Source organism: Xenia sp. Carnegie-2017, unplaced genomic scaffold (assembly GCF_021976095.1).
Source record: "Xenia sp. Carnegie-2017 unplaced genomic scaffold, XeniaSp_v1 HiC_scaffold_3, whole genome shotgun sequence".
NCBI lineage: Eukaryota > Metazoa > Cnidaria > Anthozoa > Malacalcyonacea > Xeniidae > Xenia > Xenia sp. Carnegie-2017.
In genome coordinates, this window is record NW_025813493.1 from 1,981,980 (window position 1) to 2,008,941 (window position 26,962).

A 26,962-nucleotide genomic window follows, 5' to 3' on the forward strand; every position below is an offset into this window, starting at 1 on the left:
ATTAAGAAACTGAATATTCCTGCTCATTTTTTGTTTGGAAGCATGTTGAACAGTTCTTATGGACAAAGCTCGAATTCCATATTAAATATCAGTAACATAATCCGGTGTTAATCCGGTATTAATCCGGTTTTGAGTAGACTTGTCTGGTTTACAAGGAAGAGGAGTGGAAGGTTAATTTCTCAAATGTTGTTAGATACGGTTGTTATTGTTTGTAGTTGTTGGTTATAGCGCTGTGCTATCATTCTTTTTGTTTAATTTACAAAACCTTTATAAAGTCTGCCTGACCTTGACTTAAAAAAATGTTGGTCAATTGATTCTAAGAATTTTTTTGTATTAGTAGTCTCAACATTTTTGATGTATACAAGGTGATATGTTTCATATATGATACAAATGGTGAATGATATATGATGAATGAGTATTTTGGTGTGAATTTACTGAATTTTGCCCGTATTCTAAAACGTCAATCACACTCATACTCAATGATTGCAACACAGAAATCACGCTCCTATAAAGTAATGGCATGCTTTTTTGCCAAAATATTTCAAATTATAGCTACGCCATGAAAATTTGCGAGGGGATTTTGAAACTTCATTCTGTGTGTGGTTAGGGATAAGCCTTTAAAAAACAGGCATTTGATACCAACGAATACAAGTATTCTATTTGTCGCCTTTGTTACCCATGCTATAATATCCTAGGCGATTACGATTGTAGAAAACGTACATGGGATTTTTGTTCGACGATTATTTTCTATTGTAAATTTTTATAAATGCTCTATGACAAATGTTTTACTATCAAAACCTATAAGAGAGATTCCTGCAAAATATAGACAAAAGACCGAAGCGAAGAATTTAACTAGTCTATCTAAGGTAGATGGCTACATTTTATCGGCAAATGAAGCATGTTGAAGTTCTAAAGTTCATCGTAAAAATTTTTCTTTGTATTTTTTTTCAAAGTCGTAGTGTGGCATATACCGAACGTTATTATACGGACAAAAAATAGGAAAAGGTTATACAAAAGTGAACTTAAATTTGTTCTTACGATGTTCATGTATAAAATTAAGAACCTGAATTTTTACTAAATTTCACGAAAATATTTCAATTCGTTTTTTCATTTATGCAAACGAAGCGATATTTTTTGATTTCTCGCAATCTGATTGGCTGCAACAGCAGGCATCTTTTTACGATACCTAAATTATGATCCAAAAGTGATATTTTTAGCAATAAGTTGGTTACAAAGTGAAATTTAAATTTCTAAAATTGATTTAAAAGCGATGTAAATTGTTCAGCGATAAAGCACAGTGTATTCAGATGAAAGTGGTAATAGCAAGAGCGTATTTTACTGTACTTATGAAGTAAAATTTGTAAGAAAAAATCCAATTTTTTTTCAATGTCAAGCTGTGTCGGCTATTTTACAACGCAAATTTCTTTATAATAAAAATAAAAAAAATATGTTATTTACATTTTAGGTCGGTATTCACGGAAAAAATATTTTCACAAGGTCTTAAATTCTCTGGTAAATAATATCTATTTATTTTGATTTAGCTGTCCAAAGCGATAATGTTTGATTTCCAGCAATTTGATTGGCTGCGTGAGCGGGCAGCTTTTTTCGCATATCTGTCCGTGGGCACAAATGATATTTTTTTGCAATGTTTTTGCTTGCGAATTGAAATGTAAATTTTTAAATATGATTTAAAAGCAATGTAAATTGTTTAACGAGTAGGCAGAATGTCTTAAGATGATATTTATCATAGCCAGAGTGAGTTTTACCATCCAGACGAAGCAAAGTTTGTAGAAAATCTACTTTTAGTCTTAACATATTTTTTGCAATATACCTGTTTACGAAAAGAAATGCAAATTTTATAAATTTGTTTTGAAAGCGATGTAAATTGTTTAACGAGTAAGCAAGGTGTTTTCAGATGAAAGATGTCGTTGCAAGAATCCATTTTACTGTCCAGACAAAGCGAATTTTGCTGAAAAGCATCAAATTTTAGTCTCGACATTAAGTTGCAGACCTTGTGAAAATATTTTTTCCGTATACGGACCTCCCAGCCGGTAAATACGTATTATACAGGGGCGGATCCATGGGGTATCCAATGTGGCACTGGAAACGGTCAGAATTCGACAAAAAATCTTGAAATTTAGACATTAAACATATATTTTCTTATTTTATTCAGTTTATTGAGTCTATTTTTTAACCAAAACACTAAAAAAACACATGAAATGCACTTGTTGACATTCTCGAAATTCGCATTTAAGCGACAGATTTATAAATCATCGTATTATTACGCCGTTTAGATTTGCCTAATGTAATCCGATTATCCTACAAAACGTAACTCGATTTGCTGTTCGGAGTCCAGTTTTGCTGTTACAGTAGTATACAGAGCGTTGCCGCTGACGCACTTCACCTTGAGAAAGCGTCGTTTCTAGCGCACCTCACAGTTAGAGAAGGAGTATACACAAATCTAAGCGCCCCAGCCCTAGCTCACTTACGTACTTCTTGTAATTATGCTAGCATAATTACAGCGAAGGTCAAACCCAGGACAACGGCAGGAGCCAAAGACGTCCGGCCCACCACCCCGCGCCTGCGCGACCGGTCGTCGTGGTCTATTATTTAGAGAGATATACTCTCATAGAGTAATCCAAACGTTTGACAGCCGTGAGGCAGGGCAAGAACAAGTGTGCGTGGTTTCTACCCGGAAAGCTCACCACATGTGGGCGAAGCTCCATAGCTGAATACTGTGGACTTCCTATGAAGCGATTAAGGGAAGGCGGGGGACTTCCCCAACCATGTCGTAAGTGTAGCGTCGGAACACAGGCAGAAACTAACTTTGTCAAGCCTGCGGTGCCGATAGGGTGCATCATAAGCTCGTTTATAAACAGAAACAAGCAAGAAAGAGATTTGCTAGAGTACTCGCCGAATTAATTTCGATTTAGAGAATTATCTCGCGTAAGATATATTACTAAAATTTGGGACACTTGAGATGAATACTGTCGAGAAACTTCTGCAACTATTTAACCAAGGTGTAATCAGCGGACACGCGCTGAACACCTCTTTTAAGGCTCTTCAACCGCCCGCTGACCCGACACTCACACCAAAAAATGTCACTCCGCCTATCCCAAAACCGCGAAAGCGCGGGCCCGCCGAGCCTACTGATGATGAGATGAACGCATACATCAATGTACCTCTGGCTGAATTTAAACCACGATGCTCCACAAGGGCTACTCCTCCACCACATACGAAACTTAAGTGGGATGAAACGAAGGCCTTCAGCCATCATCTGAGAGCCTGGAAAATGAAGGTGCCGAAGGGGCACCCCTCCGAACGCAACTTGATGGCTATTCTCAAACACGTCCAACCCTGCATCAAACGCAAACTCGTTTAGGAGCTATTAGCTCTACGAGGAGTTAAGTTCCAGTTGGCTGTTAAGGTTGAGCTTTGGAACGATGAAGCAAATGGTACTGAAGTGCTTCAAGCACCAGTGTTCCGAGCAAAGCGGATCAGGCTGCTTCAGGCGCATAAGATTCAGCAAGCCCTACATGAAGCCTTCCCATCAATCCTGGAGAGATTAGAAAAGTTCACTCCGGAAGGGTCTGGGTGAATAGTGGGTCGTGTCAAAACACTCTGGCTTGACATCGCTCTCTATCAGCCTTTACGCGGAGGCTCATACCTTACTCTCCCTACCGCGGTCTAGAATAAGAGGGCAATCGTCAACGTTAAAAGCAAAGAGGACGACTGCCTCCCTCTGATCTCTAAGAGCTGCGCTGTTTCCTGCAGCTAAAGACCGCAACGGCCGGGCAGGTATCCCACTGAAGACGGCCTTGACTTTGCGGAAGTGAGCGCACCCACACCAATCTCTCACCTCGAACGAGTAGAGCCTGAGAACGACCTTGCTATCAACGTGTACGGGTGGGAAGGCTGCGTCGTTCCTTGCAGCCTAAGCAAAGTTAATAGAGCTCGCAAGACTGTGAATCTCTTCCTCGTCTCGGATTCGAAAAATCCTGGGAAACACCACTAAACTTGGATCAAGAACTTCAAGCGCTTTCTCAACCAGAGTGGCCACCATCAGCTGCACTTCTGTGAGCGTTGCCTTCACGGCGTCGCCAGGCAGGATTTGTTGGAAGAGCATAAGCCTGAATTTCGAGGCATCAACCAGTCCGTAGTTGCCATCAGAATGCCAACCCCAGGAACAAATGACAAAATCCGCTTTGAAAACTACCACAAGCAGCTCAAAGCGCCCTTCATAATCTACGCAGACTTCGAGAGCCTGGTTCGTAAGACGGAGGGCCCCGCGCTTAACCCCGAAATAGCGGCACCCAGCAAACTTCCAGACACGAGACATGCGGCTACTCATTCATAGTCATTTGTTCTAACGAGGGCCCGACGAGGCCAAGCATTTCCTGGAAGCGCTTTAAGAAGAAGAGCTCAAGATAAAGACGGTGTTGGCTAACCCCAAGACTATGCACATGAAAGGAAAGGACTGGGGGAGCCACCCTAAAGCCACAAATTGCCACGTATGCAGCAAACCCTCGAAGGCAATTCCGTGCGAGACCACTGCCACATTACTGGCAAGTACCGAGGTGCGGACTACAATGAGTGCAACTTGAAGTTGCGGCTCAGCCCGAAGACGACAACCATAACGTTTGCCTTTAACAACCTGCAGGGCTACGACAGCCATCTCATCATGCAGGCTATCGCAGAGACTGAAGAAAAGGTCACCCGAATCCCCAACAACGCCGAGAAATACATCTCGTTCAGCATCGGCCAGCTCAGATTCATTGACAGCGCCCAGTTCATGCTCTCAAGCCTGGATGGCCTGGTGAAAGCCAGCGACCCACGAAACATGCGCATCACAGCAGACTACGAACCGAACCTCCAGAGGCGTACCTTTCTGCTCGGGAAGGGGGTCTAACCTACGAGTACATGGACAGCTGGCTCCGATTCGATGAGGAGGCCCTCCTGCCAAAGGAGGCTTTCTACAACAAGCTCTTCCGTGAAGGCATCACCGACGGTGACTACGCCCACAAAAAAAAGATCTGGGACGCCTTCGGCAGCACAACCCTAGGCGAATACCATGACCTCTACCTTCAAACCGTTGTTCTCCTCCTCGCTGACGTCTTCGAGAACTTCCGAAAGCTGTGCCGCGTTCGATACCGGCTAGACCCGGCCCACTATTACACAAGCCCGGCCTACTCTGGGACGCTCTCCTCAAGCACACAGGGCTGGAGCTCGAGCTGCTCACCGACATTGACATGCATCTCTTCATCTAGAAGGGCCTGCGGGGTAACATCAGCATGGTCAGCAGGCCCTTCGCCAAGGCCAACAACCCCAAGGTGCCAGACTACAATCCGGGGAGGCTGCAAAGCTGGATCCAGCACTACGATGCCAACAACCTGTACGGCTGGGTGATGTCGCAGCCGCTGCCGAAAGGCGCGTTTGAGTGAGTTGTCCAAGAGGATGTGAAGACGGCCCTGAACCAGCCTGTAAATGCAGAGAAGGGCTACATTCTCGAAGTCGATCTGGAGTATCCAGAAGAGCTGCACGACGAGCACAATGCATATCCATTAGCGCCAAAACGCCTGAAGGTGGACAACGTGTGGATGTTGGATTACCAGCAAAATCTCCTCAAACAGACGTATGGGAGTGCGTCTCATGAGGTCGAAAAGCTGGTCCCTAATCTGCGCCACAATGCCCGATACGTCTTGCACTTTCGTAATCTACAGCTCTATCTGCAGCTTGGCATGCGCCTGAAAAAGATCCACAGAGCGCTCCGCTTCGATCAAAGCCCATGGATGGAGCTCTACATCCGGAAAAACACCAAACTCCGGAAGAAGGCAAAGAGTGACTTTGAAGTCAACCTCTACAAGCTGCTGAACAACAGCGTCTTTGGCAAGACAATGGAGAACCTCGAAAAGCGTGTCGATGTGAAGCTTCTCCGGCCAAGCGAGACCGAGAGACTCCGCAAACTTATCGCCAAGCCGACATACAATCAGCCTCTCATCTTTGGGGATGCGGGAGACCTCGCAGCCGTTTGCATGAATAAAAGCAGTCTGCTCTCGACCTCTCGAAGCATCTGATGTACGTCTGGTACTACAACCATCTCAAGGTGCTGTATAGGTCATCAGCATAGCCCCTCTATACCGACACCGACAGCCTTGTGCTGGAGATCCAGACTGAGCACGTGTACGACGACATGAGACGCAACGCCGGTCAATACGACACCAGCAACTACCCCAAAGACCATCCGCTGTTCAGCACAGCCAACAAGAAAGTGCTGGGGAAGTTGAAGGACGAGTGCGCTGGGGCGTCTATCGCTGAGTTTGTGGGGCTCAGGCCAAGATGTACTCTATCCTGAAAGCCGATGGTCTGGAGGAGCGAAAAGCCAAAGGTGTTAAAAAGGCCGTCGTGAAAAAGCATATCAGTCATGCCCAGTACAAAGAGGCGCTATTTGAAGCAAAGCGCTTCCGCCACGGTATGGATATGCTGCTCAGTCGCGGGCATCAGATCTTCGGCGAGCATATCAACAAGACATCGATGAGCCCGCTGGACACTAAGCGCTGGATCGCGGCCGATGGGATCTCTACCCTAGTGTGCGGGTATAAGAAAGCCGGTGCCGCAGGCGAATAAATAATAAATGCGTAATTATGCTGATAATTAGTTCTGATGTGATAATTACAGTAGAAAGCTGCTCCACGGCTAAGCGTAAGGTAGTACATGGTAGTGAAAGCTTTCATAAAAAGCGTGACAGGACCCCATCGACTAAGGCGGCGGCGTTTTGGTCCCAAAGGGCACCACTTGGAGCTCCTCGCGTACAATCGCGCGCATATCTTCGGCCCATCGCTCAAATAATACAACACAGGCTTCCCTTCCTCAGACACAGCCCACTCATCCTGATTGGAGGTCACACTCCATACAGGATAGGTCGCCCTACGACATTCGCCAACCTCAAGTTCGCCAGGCGCATACAAATATCGCACCATAACATCCGATGGCAAGCGTCGCTCTTTGAAACCAACTGGACGATGCGCCAGCGCAGCGGATTTGCCCTTAACGCTCTTCTTCCGAATCGCAAGGGAGGGCTTTTCACCCGTCAAACGGGTAGTTTCATTATTGAGCGCTCTAACCACCTCAGCTAATCTTGATACCATTCTTTTTTCCGAGTTCCGCGCTCAGCCAGCTTGCGATGATACTGGTAACCGAACAATCGCTCCGCAAAAATTCGGTTGAATCTTTCTATGATCCCCTGATCTATATGAGCCCCAACCTTACCCTGTCGAATCAAGACACCATTTTTATCACACGCTTTTTGCACAGCCCCGCGAAACTCCGAACCAGGTTCGACTTGTAAAACTTTAGGCCTTCGAAGAGGCCCACGGGCATAAATAGATTCTAACGCCTTCCCAACCTGAGTCGCTGTCTTGTCTGTGATTGCCTGGGCCTCTTTATACCGACTTGCTACGTAGACGACCGTCAATGCGTATTTGAATGTGCGTTTTCTGACTTGATCGTGAGGCAGATACAAGAGATCGGCCTGGTGTAGCTTATTCGGGGTGCTGATGTCAAACATAGGTCGAGGGATAGCACTTCGCGCTTGTGCGGAAAGTAGATCTGCCAGATGGCCTGTTAGCCATTCATGAGCCTCATCCTCGCCGACGCCAGCTTCTTTTGCCAGCTTTGGGATAGCAGCAATGCCGCGCCAGTATCCCGCAGGACTGTAGTACGCCTCTGCGAGGAGTTCTTCAACGCTTCCGTCCGTAGAAACGATTATTTTTCCTCCATTACGACGAGATTCTTTGGGAAAGAAACCTAGAAACAGCACTACCACATACACCACAGCGCCCTGCAAGTCTGGGGTTGCCGTTATGATTTACAACTATACCACTTATAACTGGTTGCAGTGTTTTGCAACGCATACAAAACGCGACCGTCATTTTCACTTGTCTATGTTTTAGTTTGATGTGTTTTGTTCACCACGCTTGTCTGCTTTTATAAATTTTATCCGTGGCTTTGATTGCCAAATCAATAGTATTAGTACCGAATGGAAACGCATTATTCAAACCTCTTTTTCTTCTTCTCTTTTTATCCAGAAGTTCACTTTTAGAAAGAAACTAGGAGACGCCTCTGTCACAGACTCGGTAGCGCCACGTGAGATTAGGTTGGTTTTTTGTATATTCGATTTTCCCTTTGACAACAAGTTATTGTTTCTTACAGTACAAACAGTAAGCGATGGCCATCTCTATATAATGCACAAAAATTTAGTCTGATTTGAAAAATGCATCGCGATGTTAATTATTAGCGCGCTCTTAGAGTTTATCTAGCAAAACGTTTTACAATACGCTCGTTATGCGCAGAAGGGCGCGAATCGAAATCTAACAGAATATCTGTCGCAGACCGATTGTGAACCCGATCGTGTAAGAAGAGAAGGCAGTACCACCCACATATAATGGAGCGCCGATCTTGTATCTCTTTACAAGAATAGAAAACAACAAGTTTTGACCGTTCCATCCACTTTTAACTACGACAGATGGTGGGAGGCCGAAGCTGTCAAAGTAATCTACACAGAACTCATCAGCAAAGGCGCAAATCCAGTGAGTCCCACCTCCATCGAGAAAGTCTTGTAAGTTGATTATAACACTTTCTTCAGCTTAAAGAGGCTCTTTAAGAAGCAGGTCTTTTGAAAACACCCCCTAAAACCTTTAGCTACTGCTTTTAGATTACCATTTATTATACGATTGATATCTTTGTTTGATACCGGCTTCCACTTCCTCACCCCCATCACTGCGTCCCGGGAAGGAATACTCCTTCCTCCAACGTTCCTAATCAAAGTGTTTTTCCTAGAACAGGCGCTACGATTGGACCAACTATACCTGCAAGCAAAGAACCAAGGAATCCACCTTTTTGCGCGCGCTTCATCGCTGTAATCTGACTTTTAGACAATTTTAGATCGATTCCAGATCCTTTGGATCTTGCACCCATTATTCGCTTGATCTGTGTATTAGTAAGCATAAGCATATCAAGACCTTCAAGAGCGCTATTGACAATTCGCAAAGTTACTCCTCTTTTGTCTCTAACTGCTTTTGCCAATGTAGTTTTCTGATCTTTTGAAAGTTTAACACCGTGAAATGTGTATGAAGAACGACCTTTCTTACCAGAGCTAGTACCGAAACCAAAAAGACTGTTATTATTCTCAGGTCCATTAAATGGTGTGATACCTCTTCTTCTAACTATACCAATACCAGCAACTGCTTTTTGCGTGCTGCCGGTGATAGCACCTGATGCTAGGCCTAGAGACGGTAACACTTTTGGTATGAGTTTAATGACCGTAGGTATGAGTTTTCCAACAAGATTTCCAATAATGCCCACAACTTCTATACTTCTTGACTGATTACTCGCTCCATGGTGGGTCTGAGAACTTTAACGAATATTGCGTTATCACTGTCCGACATTTTTGTGCACATTCAAAACAATTTGCGTATATAAACAGTCGAAAAATTTTTATTTGTTTTAATTTCTAGTTAATTCTGGTGCGAAGTAATCGGATTAAACGTAGCATATCACATCAGAATAATCATCACATCAGACTAACAGACTAAACCACTATGTCCAGTTTACCGTTAATCGCATTGAGCCTAAGGAAACGCTCCCAAAGTACGAAGCAGTACACGTGGTACGCCTGTTCACCACCAGCATTAATAGCACTATTAAAAGGGCCACCTAAGATCCAACGAACATCAATGTTTGCCGGAGCTTTTTTTAAAGCTTCAGGATGAAGATTAACGTGAAAGTGGTAAATAAGAAAGAGGTTTGCGAAGTCTCCTAAGTTTACTTGAGAGCCTGTATCCGGTCGCTGTAATTCATCGCAGGGTCTTCGAACATCATGTAAGCTCTGCTGTAATTTCTTTCAGCAGCTGTGTAATTGACTTCAAGCTCTTCTTCAGGATACTTGTGATTCTTATTCATCCGCACATGAATCTGACGCAAATTAGCATTATCAAACACATGTATAGTTTGTTCTTGATTGTCTGAGCGCTCTGCATCTTGGAACGCTACGAAGATGTGTGTTGGTAGCTCTTCACTTCCGTTTGTCGTCACACGCCATGAGACGGTGGTTTGACCTCTGGTGAATCTCTCTCGGTAAATACGACCTTGCTTAAAGTATAGCATGCGTGTGTAACCAGCAATCAACTTGCTTTCTATCATGGTTTGAACTTCGATCGAAAGTCTGATGAAAGGAACCCAGAGCGAAAGATGTTTTATCTGAAATTTTCCAGCATCTACCCCATTTGCTCTATGAAGCGAGTTTTCAGCAGAAGTGCGAGTGAGATTTAGATTGAACTTTATACCTATGAAAGCTGAATCAATGTCTTTGGCAAAGCCTAGGATGTCAGCGAGGGGAAGCATCATGGTAACGTCTTTGGCGCTCGCGTAGAGCTGGCGGCGACTTGCGAAACCAATGTTTAATTTAGGGTTCTCTGTTGAGTTGCGTTAAAGTAAGCCCGGAAGTTGCCGCCATTCAAAGCGACATCGTTACCTACATTAGCAGCAGGAAGCAACTGAGCGTTAGATCTGTTTACATGCCAATTAGAAACAGCCCGACTGGTGGCTTCAGTGTCGCGGTACCAGAAAGCACTCGTGGCGGTGCTCCTGGACGAATCATCAGAATCAGTTACGAACTGCATGATCGTGTTGACAGTTGAAGCATACTGACTTACTTCTTTAACGGTCTTGTTATTAACCTTGATCTGGACCGTCTCAAACAGGCTCCAGCCACCATTTGCCAGAGCGACATTGTCGGCGGCATCATAATTGGTGCCATCGTTTTTTACCACGTGACCTCGAACTTCAAGAACGGCTCTGTGAAGCCATATAAGCTGGTCACGTTCTCACTGTCGATATTGATATTCTTATTATCGAAATTTGGATCGCGGGGAAGAACTCTTTTGTACTGCAGACGCTCAACAGAGCGGTCAACGATGGGCTCGTCAAAGAGTCGAAGTGCTGGGAATATCATGTCCGTAGCCATTATTATGAGAGTTTGTAGTTCGTACCGTATATATATAATAAAAACTTTGCGTTTGCCGATCATCAGACCGATGTTGTTTAATCATTATTCCTGATATTTAGTCTGATGTGATATTTAGTCTGATGTGATATTTAAGCATATATCATGCCGTTACCTGACACGAGGTTGCTTAGAGTACATAAGTCTCGAGAAGTCAGCTGTTGCTTAGCAAGGCTTTCAGCGCGTGATACTAGAGCTTTTCTAGCTTCAGAAGTCCCAACCAGCTCATTAAGTTTAGATCTAGCTTCTTTCGTTAAAAAGCAGTGCGAGCACTTTTTGTGCGCGTTTTTGCAGTGCTAATACCAGCTTCAGCCCCAGCACGAGCCACTGCAAATGCACGTGATTTAGCTTTTCTTGCCACTCCTTTAACGTCTCCGTGGGCGAGATGGGCAACAAGACTGCTTACGTTTTCAGGCGAGAACTACTCTTTTCCAGTCGATATAACAGCCTCTTTGGCTCCTTTAGCCGTGTCATGAATTGCTTTTTTACCAGCCGCAACGGCCACATTCTTAATTTTTGGAGCAAACTTACCTACGCGAGATCCTAAGGCTGTAGCTGCGGACTTCCCTGCACTGAATAGCGCACACTTTGCCTTACCAGCAAGGCCCACGAGGTTTCCAATCAATGACTCCCCGACAATTTTTCGACGAACTATACCACGTCTAATCATAGGAACTATCATTTTGCCTAGTATATTATATATAGAAAATAAGCCGTTATGGCAACAGCTTCTGAATCGGAATCCGCTTATGAGCGTGTATGATCACATTTTTGGACGGATGTTTAAAGTGTAATTTACTTGCTCCCCATTTAAATCAATCTTATTTCCTGACTGATCAGTGATTTCCATTCTCACTTTATTAATAAGGCTATTTTTTATGAGTGGTAAGTAAGTCGGTGGACTAGGACTTATTTCCAACAAACGTCTTGGTTTGGAGTAAACGATTTAATAACATCACTAGGATTCCCGTTTACTATACTTGAATTAAGAAGGGAGCAGTGAATATGCATCTTCTGTACATCTGTAATGTTAATTCGATTCTGACTTAAAGTCTTTCCTCTAGTAATATCATCTCCACCAACAGCAAACCCAAGAATAGGGCCCATGCTGTTATCTGTGTCAAAGGAAACTACAAGGTCACCTTTAATAGTAATCTCAGATTTAGATGTGGGAATATTTACTGAGAGCACAAAGGGTGGATCACGTCTTGCGGTTTCATCTTCATGTGCGAACTTTACCCCCAATGCTTCCATAGCATTTTCAATAGCTTGATTGATATCGGGAATGTTGTAAGCGCCTGGGGGTATTGTGATTTTTTGCCGTTGAATTGGAGTCTGTTTAAGCTCTCCTCTTTGTGCACCATCAGTATCACCATAGTTTCCATTTCTAATCTCAAACTCAAGTTGATTGTTTTTTGTAATGACATTTTTCACGAATTGCACAAACTAGCTTCAGTAAGAGCCACTTGATATTCTTTGTTAGCCTCTAAAGGTATAGGTGGCCTAAAGCCAATTTGAAAGTCATTCGCTTCGCCACTGTGCGCCACAACGGCTCTTGTTGAGTCTATCTCAATGCTAATTTCGTCTTCTAATACTCAAGCCATTAGGATATATCGACAATGAACAATAGCTCTGTATAATATATATAAGAAGAAAATTTTTAACGCACGTATTAATTTCTAATTTTTCGGTAATAACTTTTCGATATCGCACTTTCGTCTAGCATTTTTTAGTTTTGTTATCGTTTTTCAACACACGAGAATCATTACCAGCCTCTACAGACTTGCAGGAAAGGTGAAGGCGGTCGATAAGCTATGATGGGCTGTAATAATAGTGCACTCCAGTTCCTGTTCGTGTTGTTTTAAAGAGTCGTTTGGGGTGACTTCTTCTTTTTTCTTTTAAAACATTGTAACGTTCGAGGTTTTTTTCATAGCTCTCGGTCAGCTGGAAAAGCGGTTCTTCTTGTAGACGGGCCGATAGATTTTCCAAGATTTTCAAAATCTATGTCGTTTATATACTCACCAGCCTCCAACCGATCAAGCAAATTTGAATTCTCTACAGCCTTCCAAGATGGTTTGTCTTTTGTTAAAATGACTAGATCATCTAGCCGTTGGGCAAGCTGCTGTTGAGTCACCTTAACCGCTTGAGTGACTTCTTGCAACCCTTCAATTTCTTTGTCTTGTTTTTTTTGTTAAAAGCTTCTGCTACAGAATTTTCAGCATTAACAATTGGTTCAGACACCCTTTCAAAGCATTTTCCTTCGTGCTGTCGAGACACTTTGAAATCGACTTGGTGCCGCTTGTGTTCCGCGCAGTTTCTTAAACTCTTGGACTAATTTTTCGCGCTCTTCCATAGATGCAACTGACCTGAACATACTTGAAATTCAATCTCAAGATAGATGAAGATAGATTAATGTTTTTTATCTTACTATATAATAGGACAAAAAAATGGACGACCCATACGGTGTTTTGAAAAATTATAATCTACCTGAAATACAGTCGGTGCTAGCATCTATTGATTCACAATCTCAAGATAATAAACTGTATTTTACCATGCCAGTGCCTGTTTCAAGTGATACAGTGGAATCGGATGAAGAGTCACGTGATACAGAAAAATCGTCTATAGATCCTTGCGAGAAGTCATTTGACTCTCATTTTAATAAGGTAAGAACGTATACGTATAAAATCTGCTCTAAACACAAAATTCCATTCAACGAAATTCAATGCAACCATGTTAGCCGTATGGCGGATGATATGTCTTAGTCTACTGGAAAGCCTTTAAATTACCCCTACTTCATAGCAAATTTCGTTCCGATTTGTCAAACATACGACGCCTCGGGTTGGCCTGCTGAAGCCGTTGAAGCTATAATGCTGGCGGTTGCTCCTCATCTTCCAAAATATAAAAGAGCCAACAAGAATAAGTCTAATGATGTCTTCAAAGAATGGATTACCACTTCGGGGCTACCAGAATTCCGTAAAAACGCTTCCGATAGCGAATAGGAACCTCCTCTGCAGTACGATCGATTAAAAAGTAGCCGTACTTCTTTTCAGTGGCTTCATGGTAAGCCGCCGCTAGCTGCTCTTTTGTAATACCATCAGCGTGGTCAGCTGCAATTTCTCTCACGTCGCGCTGGTGAAGAACTCTCATAAGCACAATACAGCCGGTATTTCGTCGAATATACTTGAGGACGTCATAGTAGCTTTGCGCTAAGTATATGGCTGTGACATTCTTATGTCAACTTGCTGAGAAATACACTTTGATTGGGTTTAAGCTTTTTGAATCGAGCCGAATATTGTCAAAGACTACTGTCTCTGTATAAGTGTCCAACTCCTCTACTAGAATTACATCATCAGGCTCTCTTAATTCCACACATTCTTCCAGGCCGATGCTTTCGTAGAACTCTGATAGAATCAGATATTTTTCCTGGTCGCGACTTCTTGTGTAAATAGTTGATTTAGTGCAATTAAGCCAACACATAATGATGTTAATTAAAAGGTTCGTTTTACTGGAATTAGTAGGGCCTACGAACAGATAATGGCTTTCGGGCATCATCCAATGGTGGCGCTTTGATTTTTTAGTGGTGGGTGTGTCGAAATTTATGAGTGCCATATTATATCATATCACATCAGACTAATTATAACACATCAGACTAACAGACCAATTTTTTCTGCATCTATATATAATCCTGCCAGAAAATGGAAACTGCAAGCGCACCTCCAGTCGAGCCAGTGGACGTTCCTAGGCCAGTACCACGGATATATCCTGGTTTAAAACGTGAATATGAATACCAAGGAGTAGAAGACGTTCTTTCACCCCCTTCATCAATCGAAACGAGCAACTTTCGCCTTTTTCGCATTTTAAACATTGAGGCAGAGCTCCGCCAAGAGCGTGACACTCGTCATAAGCTGCGTAAGAAATACACGCGCATTACTTTGACACTCGACACCTTATCTGCTGCATCGAGTGCCTTTACAGTCGTGACAGGAACTGGAGGTATTGCTCACTCTATCTGGTGTGGGCGCCTGGGGCCGCTCTTGAAGCTTTGCTGTCGCTGGCGGGTTGATCTCAGGTGTTGGGCGTGTTCTTTGTAAAAAGTTTGATAAAAAGGCTAAACAGCACAATCGCATAGCCCAAGCTGCTGCGACGAGTCTTATGATTATTGGTAATATTACGTCACGTGATCTCAGTGACAGCCGAGTCTCACATGAAGAGTTTGTACAGGTTCTAGATCAAATGCGGCGTTTTAACGAGCGTAAACGCGTTATTCAAGATGAAATCAACGCTCCGATGCGTAAGAAACAGGCTGCCGATGTAGCTTTTCTACTCAAAGAGATGAAAAAGACAAATAAGAGCTTAGCGTGAAAAAAAAGAAGCTGTTGCCGCCACTGCTGAAAGCACACGCCGTGAATGTGAGGCTCAAGCTTTCAAAAAAATCGCGGGTCTGGTTGAAGGCTCGTCATCCATTTCTCTCGCAGTCAAAGATAAAATTCAGTAATTAATAGAAAATTTTCTATTATGTATAGTAAGTATACAAACGTCACATCAAACTAAACATTGCATCAAACTAATGGCAACGTTAGTAATCGGTGGAACTGATGATGGTTATGGATCTGGAAAACCAGGACCACCAGGGCCTAGAGGCCCAAGAGGAGCTAAGGGAGATAAAGGTGACACAGGAGCTGCGGTGGCTCAAGGAGATACGGGTCCTAGAGGACCAAAGGGAGAAAAAGGTGATACAGGAGCTACATGGGCTCAAGGAGATAAGGGTCTTCGAGGACTAAAAGGAGGGAAAGGTGATGAGGGTCCTAGAGGAGATGACAGAACTGATGGGACCGATGGAAGTGATGGTGCGCCTGGGGCCACAGGAGCTCAAGGGCCTTAAGGACCTCAAGGACCTCAGGGACCTCAAGGACCTCAAGGGCAACAAGGCATTAGAGGTCTAACAGTTCCAAGAGGAGAGCCGGGGTCTGCAGGGCCCGCGTGACCTCGAGGGGCTCAAGAGCCTAAAGGAGATACTGGAGCCACAGGGCTTCAGGGGCCATCAGAACGTCAAGAACCTCAAGGACAGGCAGGAGCTGATTGGCTTAAAGGAGACCAAGGGGATTAACCTGTTTTGAGCTCTCTTAATGGATTTTACCCTCCAGGTATGAGCGAAGTAAATGTAACTTTAGTAACGTTTCCTACTGGAAAAACACTCGAAAATAATAAAATAGCATTATTAAACATTTGGCTTAAACGGTCTCAAAACGAGTGGTTCAACATTAGATTTACTGTGTTTTAACAAAGTTGGGGGCCTTATGTTAGTTTCGTACATGATACCACTAACAAATTGATGTCATATGTTAGTACAATTAGCGTATTCTTAATTATTTACAGTATTCTTAATTCTAAAACAATAAATTTTCATTTTATATTTATAGTGTTTATCACTTCAGTTGTGTCTTGTCACACAAACATTAAAATGTCTAACGCAGCTGAAACTTCGGCTCATGAGTTTGAATCAACAAACGATCTCTTTTGCCGAACCATAGAAGTAAACTTACGACAAAATAGAGAGAAAAATTTTGAAAAATTCCAACTAGAAGATAATTCTGGCTGAAAATATAGTCATATCTTCTTGGAACTATTCAGACGTAGATAAACCTACGCGTGAGGCTTTCAAAGCTTTGCTAAGTCCAGTAAAAACACCACGCCCGTTGTGTAAAACATCATAGAAGACGTGAAAAACACAAAAAGCGACTAGAAATTGCAGTAGGTGTGTACACTCAAGTTGGTGCTTCAGTCACTGGAAAAAGAGGTTCAGATTGGACCGATGTCGCGATGTGTGAAAAAGGTGAAGAAGATTCTTCTACAATCACCATCGAAACCGCTGCATTCTACCGAATATCATTAAGTGGAAAATATTTTAAAAGTGCAGGAACGTTACGAGTACTTCAAACTCCTAGCAAATTACTTGTCTTAAGTGAAACAAAAACACATCGTGTTGGTGATATTAACTCTGAATTTAGCTATAGCGATTTTATAGCTGTAGACTCACCTACTGATGCAACATTAGTCGTTCAACAGTTGGGAACTGCTAGAGTAATTATCACACTCACGATAGAAAGTATAATACCCGAATATTCAACGGTTTTTTGATGAATATTTGCTACACGAAGCGCTAGATGATTACGAAGGTATCCTTCATTATCTAGAACTGAATAAGAACACTTCACGTTTGGCAAAGGGGGTGAATTGGCCGCCGGAGGCGTCTGAGTTTTAGTTTTTGGAGGAATTGCACTTAGTGCGTAATAGCGTATTAACGCTGGGTCGCTCATATTTCCACACGTAGCTTCCTTACCTACAGAATTTGTTATAACAGGCGGTTTACTTCCTATTACGTCATTAAGCTTAATAGGTCTGCGTTTACAGGGTACCAAGGAGGTTCAGGTGGAGCTGTATTCGTACGTTTTCTTGATGTAGATGCTAGTGGTTGAAAAGCTTCAAGGAATGAGTTTAGAGCTCTTCCACTTGCAACACCCTGTTTATATAGTTGCAGAATCTCTCTAAAAGTGTCCATCTCGATTCTATATAATATATAAATATTCTTCTTCTAATTGTATCGTACCTGTTTGTATTAGCAGCCTGGTTTGTAATTTAAGATGTTCTTCTCTTTGTCTTATTATTATATTATTCAATTTTTTCTCTCTTTCTCTTCTTTATTTTTGCTCTTGTCTTTTCATACGTACTCTTTTGGATTCACTATTCATCTTACCACGTACCCTATTATACGCTACTTCTAAATAATAGACCCCGACGGCCAGCCGTCTTCTGCCGTTGTCCTGAGTTTGACCTTCGCTGTAATTATGCTAGCATATTTACAAGAAGTACGTAAGCGAGCTAGGGCTGGGGCGCTTAGATTTGTGTATACTCCTTCTCAAACTGTGAGGTGCGCTAGTAACGACGCTTTCTCAAGGTGAAGTGCGCCAGCGGCAACATTTTGATTTTCACAATTAACACATTTTGATTTTCTCTACATTAAGGAGGGAGTAGGGTTAGGGTTAGGGCAAGGGTTAGGGTTAGGGTAAGGGTTAAGGTTAGGTCTAACATTCCTCCGGAGGTTAGTAATCTAGCTATGGCCCTTCTAGCCTAAACACAATATATTTGACAATCTTGAGTTTATTATTGGTTGGCTTTTGTAAACTAAGAATTCTGTAAACCCAAACTTTAAAAATCATTTTGACAGACATGCTTCCAGACCTCCTAGAATGAGTGCACCTCAATAGTATTACATCAAATGTCTTCAACCAATGGATTTAGCTTTATGAACTTATTCCAAGAACCGACAAATATGGCCGTTTTCCGATTACTCAGTATGCTATGTAGGCTGAAGCTTACATTCCCGCGTTCTTAAAAGTCCTGTTCTCTTTAAACATAGTTTTTACTCTTTGCCATTCTAGATGAGAAAAATGATCAAATTTTCAATAATATATCCTGTTGGAAACTGTACGATATACTATTATAATACTCTATGTATAGAACTCATAAAGTAGTGAGTTTATCTCGTTCAAAATTTAAATTTATTCTTTAATGTTTACACTATGAGTAACAAAACTGAAGCAAAGGCAATGGAGCATAAGAAACGGAAACGTCGTGAAAAGACTGAAATTTTTGGGAGAAAGTTATATCACTTAAAGTCCCACAAATTTTTCTAAGCTTACAGGCTGCGCAATTAGTCATCCGCCGCTTAGTATGGATGGTATGCACTGATAATGTTCATTCATAAATATCTTGTTAACTTTCGATGTAAGAAAATTAGGTTTTACTGTTAAGCATTCACTTCCTTAAAAAACCTAAATAAGCAATATTTTTAAGAGGTACAATAAATAAGGTCAAAAAATGTATGTAAATAATGGGTAATAACGTTTTTCAGTAGATGGCATTAAATTTCTACTGGGTTTAATAAAATTTCAAATGACTTTCTTACTATTCAATTTAACGCTATTAGAATTAGACTGGAATTTTCTGTTCAGAGATAAAAAAATTTCATGTAAGCACACATTACAATGAAATTGACTTTATATTCTGAAATTGAGTGTATTGCAAAACAGCATCCCCACTTCAAATGTAATTCACAGTAGTCAATATTATCCATATCTTATATGCAATGCTTGTGTTCTGTAGATTTCCAGCCTGTGAAACATGAAACAAGCAATTTTTAACAAATAATAATAATACCTAGTAATGATTTCATTCGCTTAAAAACACTTTTTCACAAAATTCAGTCGTTTATCCTATCATAACATAACCTTGAGAAACTGAATTTTTAACATTTTCAATTTAAATAGCCATAGCCAAAGATTGCACTGAGGTACAGAATAGTGGCAAGAACGAAAGTGGAGTTTATCAAATTGATCCTGATGGTAAAGGATACTTTGAGGTCTTCTGTGACATGACGTCATCGGGTGGTGGTTGGACTGTAATTCAAAGAAATAAAAAAAATGGAAATACAGACTTTCATCTGGGTTGGGCGGAGTATAAACGTGGCTTTGGTAATCTTAAATCCAAATTCTGGCTTGGATTGGACAAGATACATCGACTAACATCTGCAAGGAAAAATAAACTTCGAATTGATCTAGTAAACACGTCAGGCACTAAAAAATACGCTGAATATGAAGATTTTGTTGTAAAGGATGAAAGTTATAAGTATCAATTAAGTATCGGAAAATACACAGGTAAGAAAATATTTAAGAAAATGAGTGTTTGTGATAGCAAATTGCGTTGACAGATTGTACCTTAGGACCCGTTCATATGAGACGGGCCAGTCCGCTTATGCCAGGCTAGGTAGCTTTGCCGAGATCTCGCCTTGTATATTAGTTTACACTTTTTTTGAAATTGCGTTCATATGAAGAGCGGGCCAGACCGGCTTGGAGAGATCCGCTTAAAGGAAGCGAGATCTCGCTTCTAACGGGCTCATATAACTGCATCAATCGGGTCAGCCCGGCTGAACTGGGCTGGAAGCGATGAGACTGCGCATGCTCTTGTCTTATTTGGTTACTTAAAGATGGCAAAAACTTCATAACAACAACGTGTAATTGAAAATAAGTTTGAAAATTTTATGTTATACCATTACAATAGTCGGTGGAACTCATTGGTAGCAACCAGATTGTTGAATGTCTGAGTCTAAATACAATTTAATTTTCCTCAAAAAAGTACAATATTTGTTGGCAGAAATTAAATACAACATTTCAGCCTGTCCAGCCCGCCTCGTGAATGCGAATACAAATTGGCCCGGCAAACTAGCTAGCACGGCTTAAGCGGGCTCGCCAATCTCATATGAACAATTTCTAAGGTCAAAGAAATGTATCGTCTGAAATGTCAACCGCAAGAAAGACAATTTACAATGCATTTGACCTTACATTTAGACAATATACAATGCATTAGCAAGATCATTTTAAAAAGCAGGATATTCAGTAACTTTAAAGACAGATTTTATGGCTCAGAAAGATAATAATTGTCTGAATATTATCTATAAGCACAGCTTGTATTTCTTTAGCCCGTCTAAAAATTTACATTTTACATGTGTCAAACGCATTTAAAACAAAAGAAAATGCGATAAAATTAATCATCTACGTTTGTTTTGAATGCATTCGGCTCATGTAAATGCGACATCTGAAACAGGCTTGAGCACTTTTGCTTGTCTTTGCTCTTGTTTCTCCTATGTGTAATTCGGAAAATGTATAACGCAAAAAAGAGCGGTTTATTTGTAATTTTTAATGATATGAAAAGATGTTTTCTTGCAAAGCATGCAAAAATGTAAGCCTGCAGCAAGTAATTTATAAAATAACAATTGTATAATTCGTCCTCTGATTGGCCGATGCGTGTGCTTGAATCAGGCAATATAAATACTGAAATTTATATTGCTGTGCGTTAATTTTAAACCTGTCTGAGAATGAAGATGATTTATTATTATTCATATGACAACTTCTTTTGAAGTGTTGGATCGCCATATCTAAAGACTTGGGAAAGTTCTCTGGTAAAAAAGCGGTGTAAATACTCACAATGCTTTTCTTAACTTTCTTTTTATTCCTGTGTGTTTAAATCAAGCCAACAACGAAAAAAACTGTTTAGCAAATACTCTTAATATAATATAAATGCATCATTAAATGCATGGAATGTTGCGTATAAAGTTTATTGTGAATAATGACAGAATGATATGAACAGTTTCTTGTACGTTTTTGAAATACAAATCTTCAGAAAACTATAGAACTATTTCTTCTTTTCAGGAACTGCTGGGGATAAATTATCCTATCACAATAACATGAAGTTTTCAACCAAAGATTCAGATAATGATAAACTTAGTAATGGAAATTGCGCTAATGACACAATTGCTGGTGACATAGGTGGTTGGTGGTATAATAGTTGTGCTCTTTCTCATCTAAATAGTAAAAATCTTGGTTGGGCTGATTTTAGTTACGTGATAACCAGTGAAATGAAAATCAAACCATGATGAGTTTTCATAAATATTAATAATTTCATGACAATGGTCAATATATCTATCAATACGTCATGTAAAAATATGTTTAATTATGAGCAAATATGCAAAAAATTGTGTTAATTTCATGAATTAATAAAAAATATTGTTTCAATCAATGAAATGGAGGAAATGTGAGTTTTTAACATGTTTATCTAAATGAAGCTGTTATCGTCAAATCCTACTCAAAATTACTACAGTTTTTTGAGTTTTACCATGTTGTTAGCTGCCTTCTCTAAAGAGATATTTTGTAATTATTATACTTTATTCTTTATGGCATGATAAGGTTTCATGTTTTTAAAAGTAGATCGTCCAGGTTGGTATAGTCCTGAGAAGAACTGTTTTTGTTGTTGTTGACTGACGTTTCGACAACCTAAGTCTATTTGACTCTGAAAATGACTACAGCTAAGGTTGTCGAAACGTCAGTCAACAACAACAAAAACAGTCCTTGTCATGACTATCCAACCTGGACGATCTACATTTAAAAACATGTAACGATACTCCCGGGTGCAAGCCATTTACTTTATGATATAGTTTCTCACATTTAATAAGACTTGCACGTTTATATAGCACGTGCTGCTTTTTCAAAATAAACAAATTGTAAAAACAAAGGTTTGATATATGCTTCCACTTAAATTAAAAATTTGCAAAGAGCATCGTCATAAAATGAATTGTATTTGCTTTATTGGCTTCTTTGTAACGTTAGATGCAAGTCATAATGAATAATAATCGTATATCTTGCACAATAAGCTTTATTATTTATTTAGCATCCTTCCTTAGTTAAGCTCCTTTTCTTTACAAAACCTCTTTCCTTATTCAACCTCCTTCTCTTTAGAAAATCTCCTACCTTACTTAACTTTTTTTTTTGCTAAACTTTCTACTCCAGTAAACTTTATACTTTACAAAACCTCCTTCTTTAATAAATATAAGTTTTACTAAATTTCCGGGAGTTGTTGCTCTGTTTGACCTTCAAATCTGACCATGTAGTTATTACCATGTAATTTTCACCTTCTTGATTGAAAGCTGTTCTAATTATCTAATTTTCAGGAAATAACGGCTTACCTATCTATCTTTAAGCCCAATGCAGCCAGGTTTCTTAATATCTGTAGGCCTGTTAAGAAAAAACTAGATTTTTCTTCAAGTACACCAAAGAAGCTGATAAATAAAACTTTAGACTCGGTAGCATTATTATCAATGCTGATTTTTAAAGGCAAATAGTAAGTAAAATTCTCAATATTAATATATGTAACGCATTTAAATGCCTGTAAAGAAAAATCCATTTATTTGTTTTCGTCCTTAGATTTAATCAAAAAAGTAAACCGGACGATACAAAATTTAATGACTGTAATCTTTGGAAAATCTTTTCATTTCAATATCGTAAATTAAACAGAAACACATTGCGCGCTACCTAAATGATTTTCGTGATTTAGAATTAACACAAAACTTCATCCTTATGTTAGAGATATAAAAAACGCTTCTTTTTGCTAAAATCACATCCAAAATTTAATTAATGATTTTTTAATTCTTTTTTCCTTTATGGGCTGTGGCGTAGCCAGCCCTCAAATAATTCTTTGTACGCCTTCAATTTATTCATGTTACGCCCTCAATTTATTCATGATACTTATTTTTTTATCATCAGCATCATTCGTTTTATTAAAAATTCATAGTATTATAAACAACAAAATGTTTACATGGCAAGAAGAAACTTGCGGGTTTGCTACGCCACTGATCATGTGATAGTTTCAAGTACGTATATCTTTCATTATTTTCTTATGTGTCAAATTAAACACTATTCCTGTCAATCCTATCATGTAATTTAATGCAATGTAATTTTTTAATTAGATTATTCATTTAGCTAGTTGTATCTAAGACTGTTGAAGATGTCTTATGTGTCTCGACAAAGAAACGTCTTCAATAGAAAAACCTTGATGCTACAAATTTATTTAAAAAATGCACGCTTTAAAATATATAATTATTGGGCTTACCTCTTAATCATGGTCCAATATATTTTTATACAAGATAAAAGAATGGAATATGCCTTATTTTTCTTAGTATAACTTACAACTTAGCGCCTGTTCACTACCCATAAAAAGTGAGCATGACAATTAAGGCTTTCATTGTGCAAAAGGGAAAACGATTTTTCTTTTTGAATCAACACATTATACAAGTGTTTCTCAAGATACATGAAAAAGTCAATGCTTCTTTAGCGAAGTACAAAAAACTTTCTTACTGTTATTAAAAACATCATAAAAAATAGCAAAAATATACCACCTAATGTGGAAAAGATTATTTAAAGACATTTGACTTCACTGCAGCCTTTAATGTAAAAAAACATTGGAACAAATTTGTTTCTTTGACAATAAGCCAGCTAGGGTACAGATACCAGTGCTTAGACCCTCTATGTCTAATAATCTATACTATAAAGCATGGATTTAATACCATTTGATTTGGATATGGGTTAAGACAAAATATTTTAATTGCAACCTATATATAGCTACTCGCTTCCATGGTATAGAAATGAGTGATCAATCAAGGTGAAGCTCATATCGTCTTTCAAAACATTTCCATTTTATTAGAAAGAAAAAAGTTACATTAAATATAAAAAATTTATAAAATAATCCTTAATGTATAAAGGATGCTGTTTTTTCTCATTTTGTGTAATAATATTACTTTATTCACTAATAACAAACCTTTATTGATACTACTCTCATTCAGTTGTGCTATTTCAATCGTTTAGTTCAGGAACAAGACTACAATGTTTCATGATTGCCAATCTTTACAACAAAGAAAAATTGTGGTTGAATAATAAGAACGATTGGTGTTTTCATGGGCAATGTGCCAATGTAGTGTTGATTGATAAAAATTGCAAAACATTATGTCGACACGCCTCTTTCATAAATAATTGACACGTTGCGGTTTAACGGACATTCGTGAAATTCTTACTTGGCGCCATTTGTCTGTCTTGTCTGACGTTTTTTTAATAAATGATGAAAGTTTGAATTTTGAAACAGACACCAGAACCAGAACTAGAACCTTATAAAAAATTAAATTAGTTGATCAAATGTTACGTTGTTTTTTTCATTTGACGAGCCTGATCACCTCTATAATGTTTTCTTAAATAAGATTGGAAAGTGTTTTAATATAATTTTATATATAGTTATATAGTTTATATAGTGTTATATTTATTCTCCTGGCGAGTGTGGCAAGTTAAACAACTGCCATACGAAACAGGATCGTGACTAAAACACCACACGAGTACATAAGAGTATATACAAGTAACATACGAGTACACAGGAGTGACATACTAGTATATACGAGTAACATACAAGTACATACGAGTAACATACGAGTACATACTAGTGACATACGACTATTTTCTGGTCAACAAATGAGAAACAACACAATTTCTTCAATACATTGATATTTGCGTTTATTTTTCCTTGTATTTGTGTGGACTTTGGGCAAAGTAGTTATGGTGCAGGTATGGTCCCGGAAGTAAACGGAGCTCTTACCCGTGTCAATTAGTTTCCAGTCCTAGGAAATAAACAGGGCGCACGCGTGTAAACCGGAAACGACATAAAATGAACGAAGGTTACTACTGGATGACATGATTAATTGAAACACGATAAAACTTAATTAAAATTGCCAATTGGTTTCTATTCTTAAAACAATATTAGATCCGCTTTCTTGTTTCCTTTCCAAATATAAAAAAGGAGAACACGTTACAGTTTTATTGAGTTAAAGTTATTTGGTAATTTTTGTCTTACTAAAACGAAAATGGCTTTAAAAGTAGACATTGAGCAAGCAAAGAAAGTGAAGGAATCGTCCTTCGAATTTGAAGATGAGAGCCATGTTTTAGATGAACGCCAAAGCAATATACAGAATAAATTGTTGAAGTGCTATGCTACTGAAATTGGTTTTAAAATATACGAAATTGATGAGGAAGAAGTCATGAAATCCTTCTTTGATAGTTTACAAGACATGACTCCGATAGTAAATGGGCTAGAACTTATCAAGTACACTTGTAATGATTGGAGAAAAATATTTTTGACAGAAAAAAAGAACAAATTAGAACATGAGACGTTGATATTCTTAAATAAATTTTATTGAAATAAACATTTTATTGAAAGAAACTAGCAACGATCACTCTGAAATAAAAAGAAATCAATCTTACTGACTGTTCTACTGTATCACTTTTCAAAAGATAAAAAAATTACATACTCAAAAAATCTTCTAAGAAGCGATAAACATCTTCGTCAAAACATCTAGAGTATAAAGCAATGGACATACATAAAAACACGACTGCAACATTCAGCAAGCATATTAATTATTTTACTTTAAAGCATATCGGACATTTGAATGGCAAGCATTCTACTAGCCTCTTCAAACCAAAGATAGATGTACTTTATGCCCACAGCTCGGTGGACAGATCACCCATAGGTGGCAGTGTTCACACTGGCCTAAAACAATGAACAAAATCACAACTTAAATTTTCTAAAGTCATATGTAACATTGAAATTGTATTCCAATTCAACTTACTTAAAATCGGTCTAATGGTGTTTCGTGTAGCCATTCTAGCTGTTGGTTTTCTTTGCTGATGCCTTCGCCGTTTACTTGCCTGAGACTTTGTGAGTGCTTTTACATGCACATTATTGACATAGGCTCTTTTGTTAGCAGTAATTTTCCAATGGATTGATTATTTCTTTAGTATGCGTGCGTTTCAGATTGAATGAAGGCATTAAAGTATTAAAACAGTAAATTAACTCGTATGTCTGCAGGCCAATGTATTTCAAACACCGCCAATTTAAATTGTGAAATAACGTGCAAGGTCATTGTCAGTTTTGGTTTGGAAAAAATATTATGTATCATAACTGTCCTAAAAATTATAGCTATGAGTCTTAACAATTATTATCTCTGCAATTTTTAACTTGTCATTATACTATGAAAACAAGCAAGAAGAAATTTTTCATCATTCGTGTGGAGAAAGAATTTTGATGGAAATATGATTAAAAGAAGCCTTAATCAAACAATTAAAAAATGCAGACAAAACTTAATCCTTAAGGTAATTATAATCGTTATGTATGGACGGGAGGCCAAAACAGAGAAAAAAACCTTCGTTTTTTGAAAAATACCCGGCTACGTGTGGACAAAATCTTAAACATAGCCAAAACCTGCGCATTGCAAAGTTAAATAATTCCTATTTTCGTATCGTTAATATGGAGAAAGGATTTTGATGGAAATATGATTAAAAGAAGCCTTAATCAAACAATTAAAAAAATGCAGACAAAACTTAATCCTTGAGGTAATTATAATCGGCTAGCACAGCTAGAGTCCACATATTTATGAAACTGTATGTTTACTATTTTGGTATTTTTCATGGGAAAAAATTT

At 39.4% G+C, this 26,962-nt stretch overlaps 2 protein-coding genes across 2 annotated transcripts; both read left to right on the plus strand.

The window, feature by feature from the left end:
• The first annotated feature begins 15,622 nt into the window (after positions 1-15,622).
• On the plus strand, positions 15,623-15,993 carry LOC124454737 (short-chain collagen C4-like). Its single transcript, XM_047005506.1, has one exon. It carries the CDS (start codon positions 15,627-15,629, stop codon positions 15,939-15,941), a length of 315 nt encoding a protein of 104 aa, XP_046861462.1. The 5' UTR covers positions 15,623-15,626; the 3' UTR covers positions 15,942-15,993.
• An 886-nt stretch (positions 15,994-16,879) lies between these two features.
• LOC124454818 (fibrinogen-like protein A) lies at positions 16,880-21,548 on the plus strand. The gene is made up of 3 exons (XM_047005568.1): positions 16,880-17,165; positions 19,387-19,773; positions 21,325-21,548. Exons 1-3 carry the CDS (start codon positions 16,880-16,882, stop codon positions 21,546-21,548), a joined length of 897 nt encoding a protein of 298 aa, XP_046861524.1.
• The last annotated feature ends 5,414 nt before the right edge of the window (positions 21,549-26,962 follow it).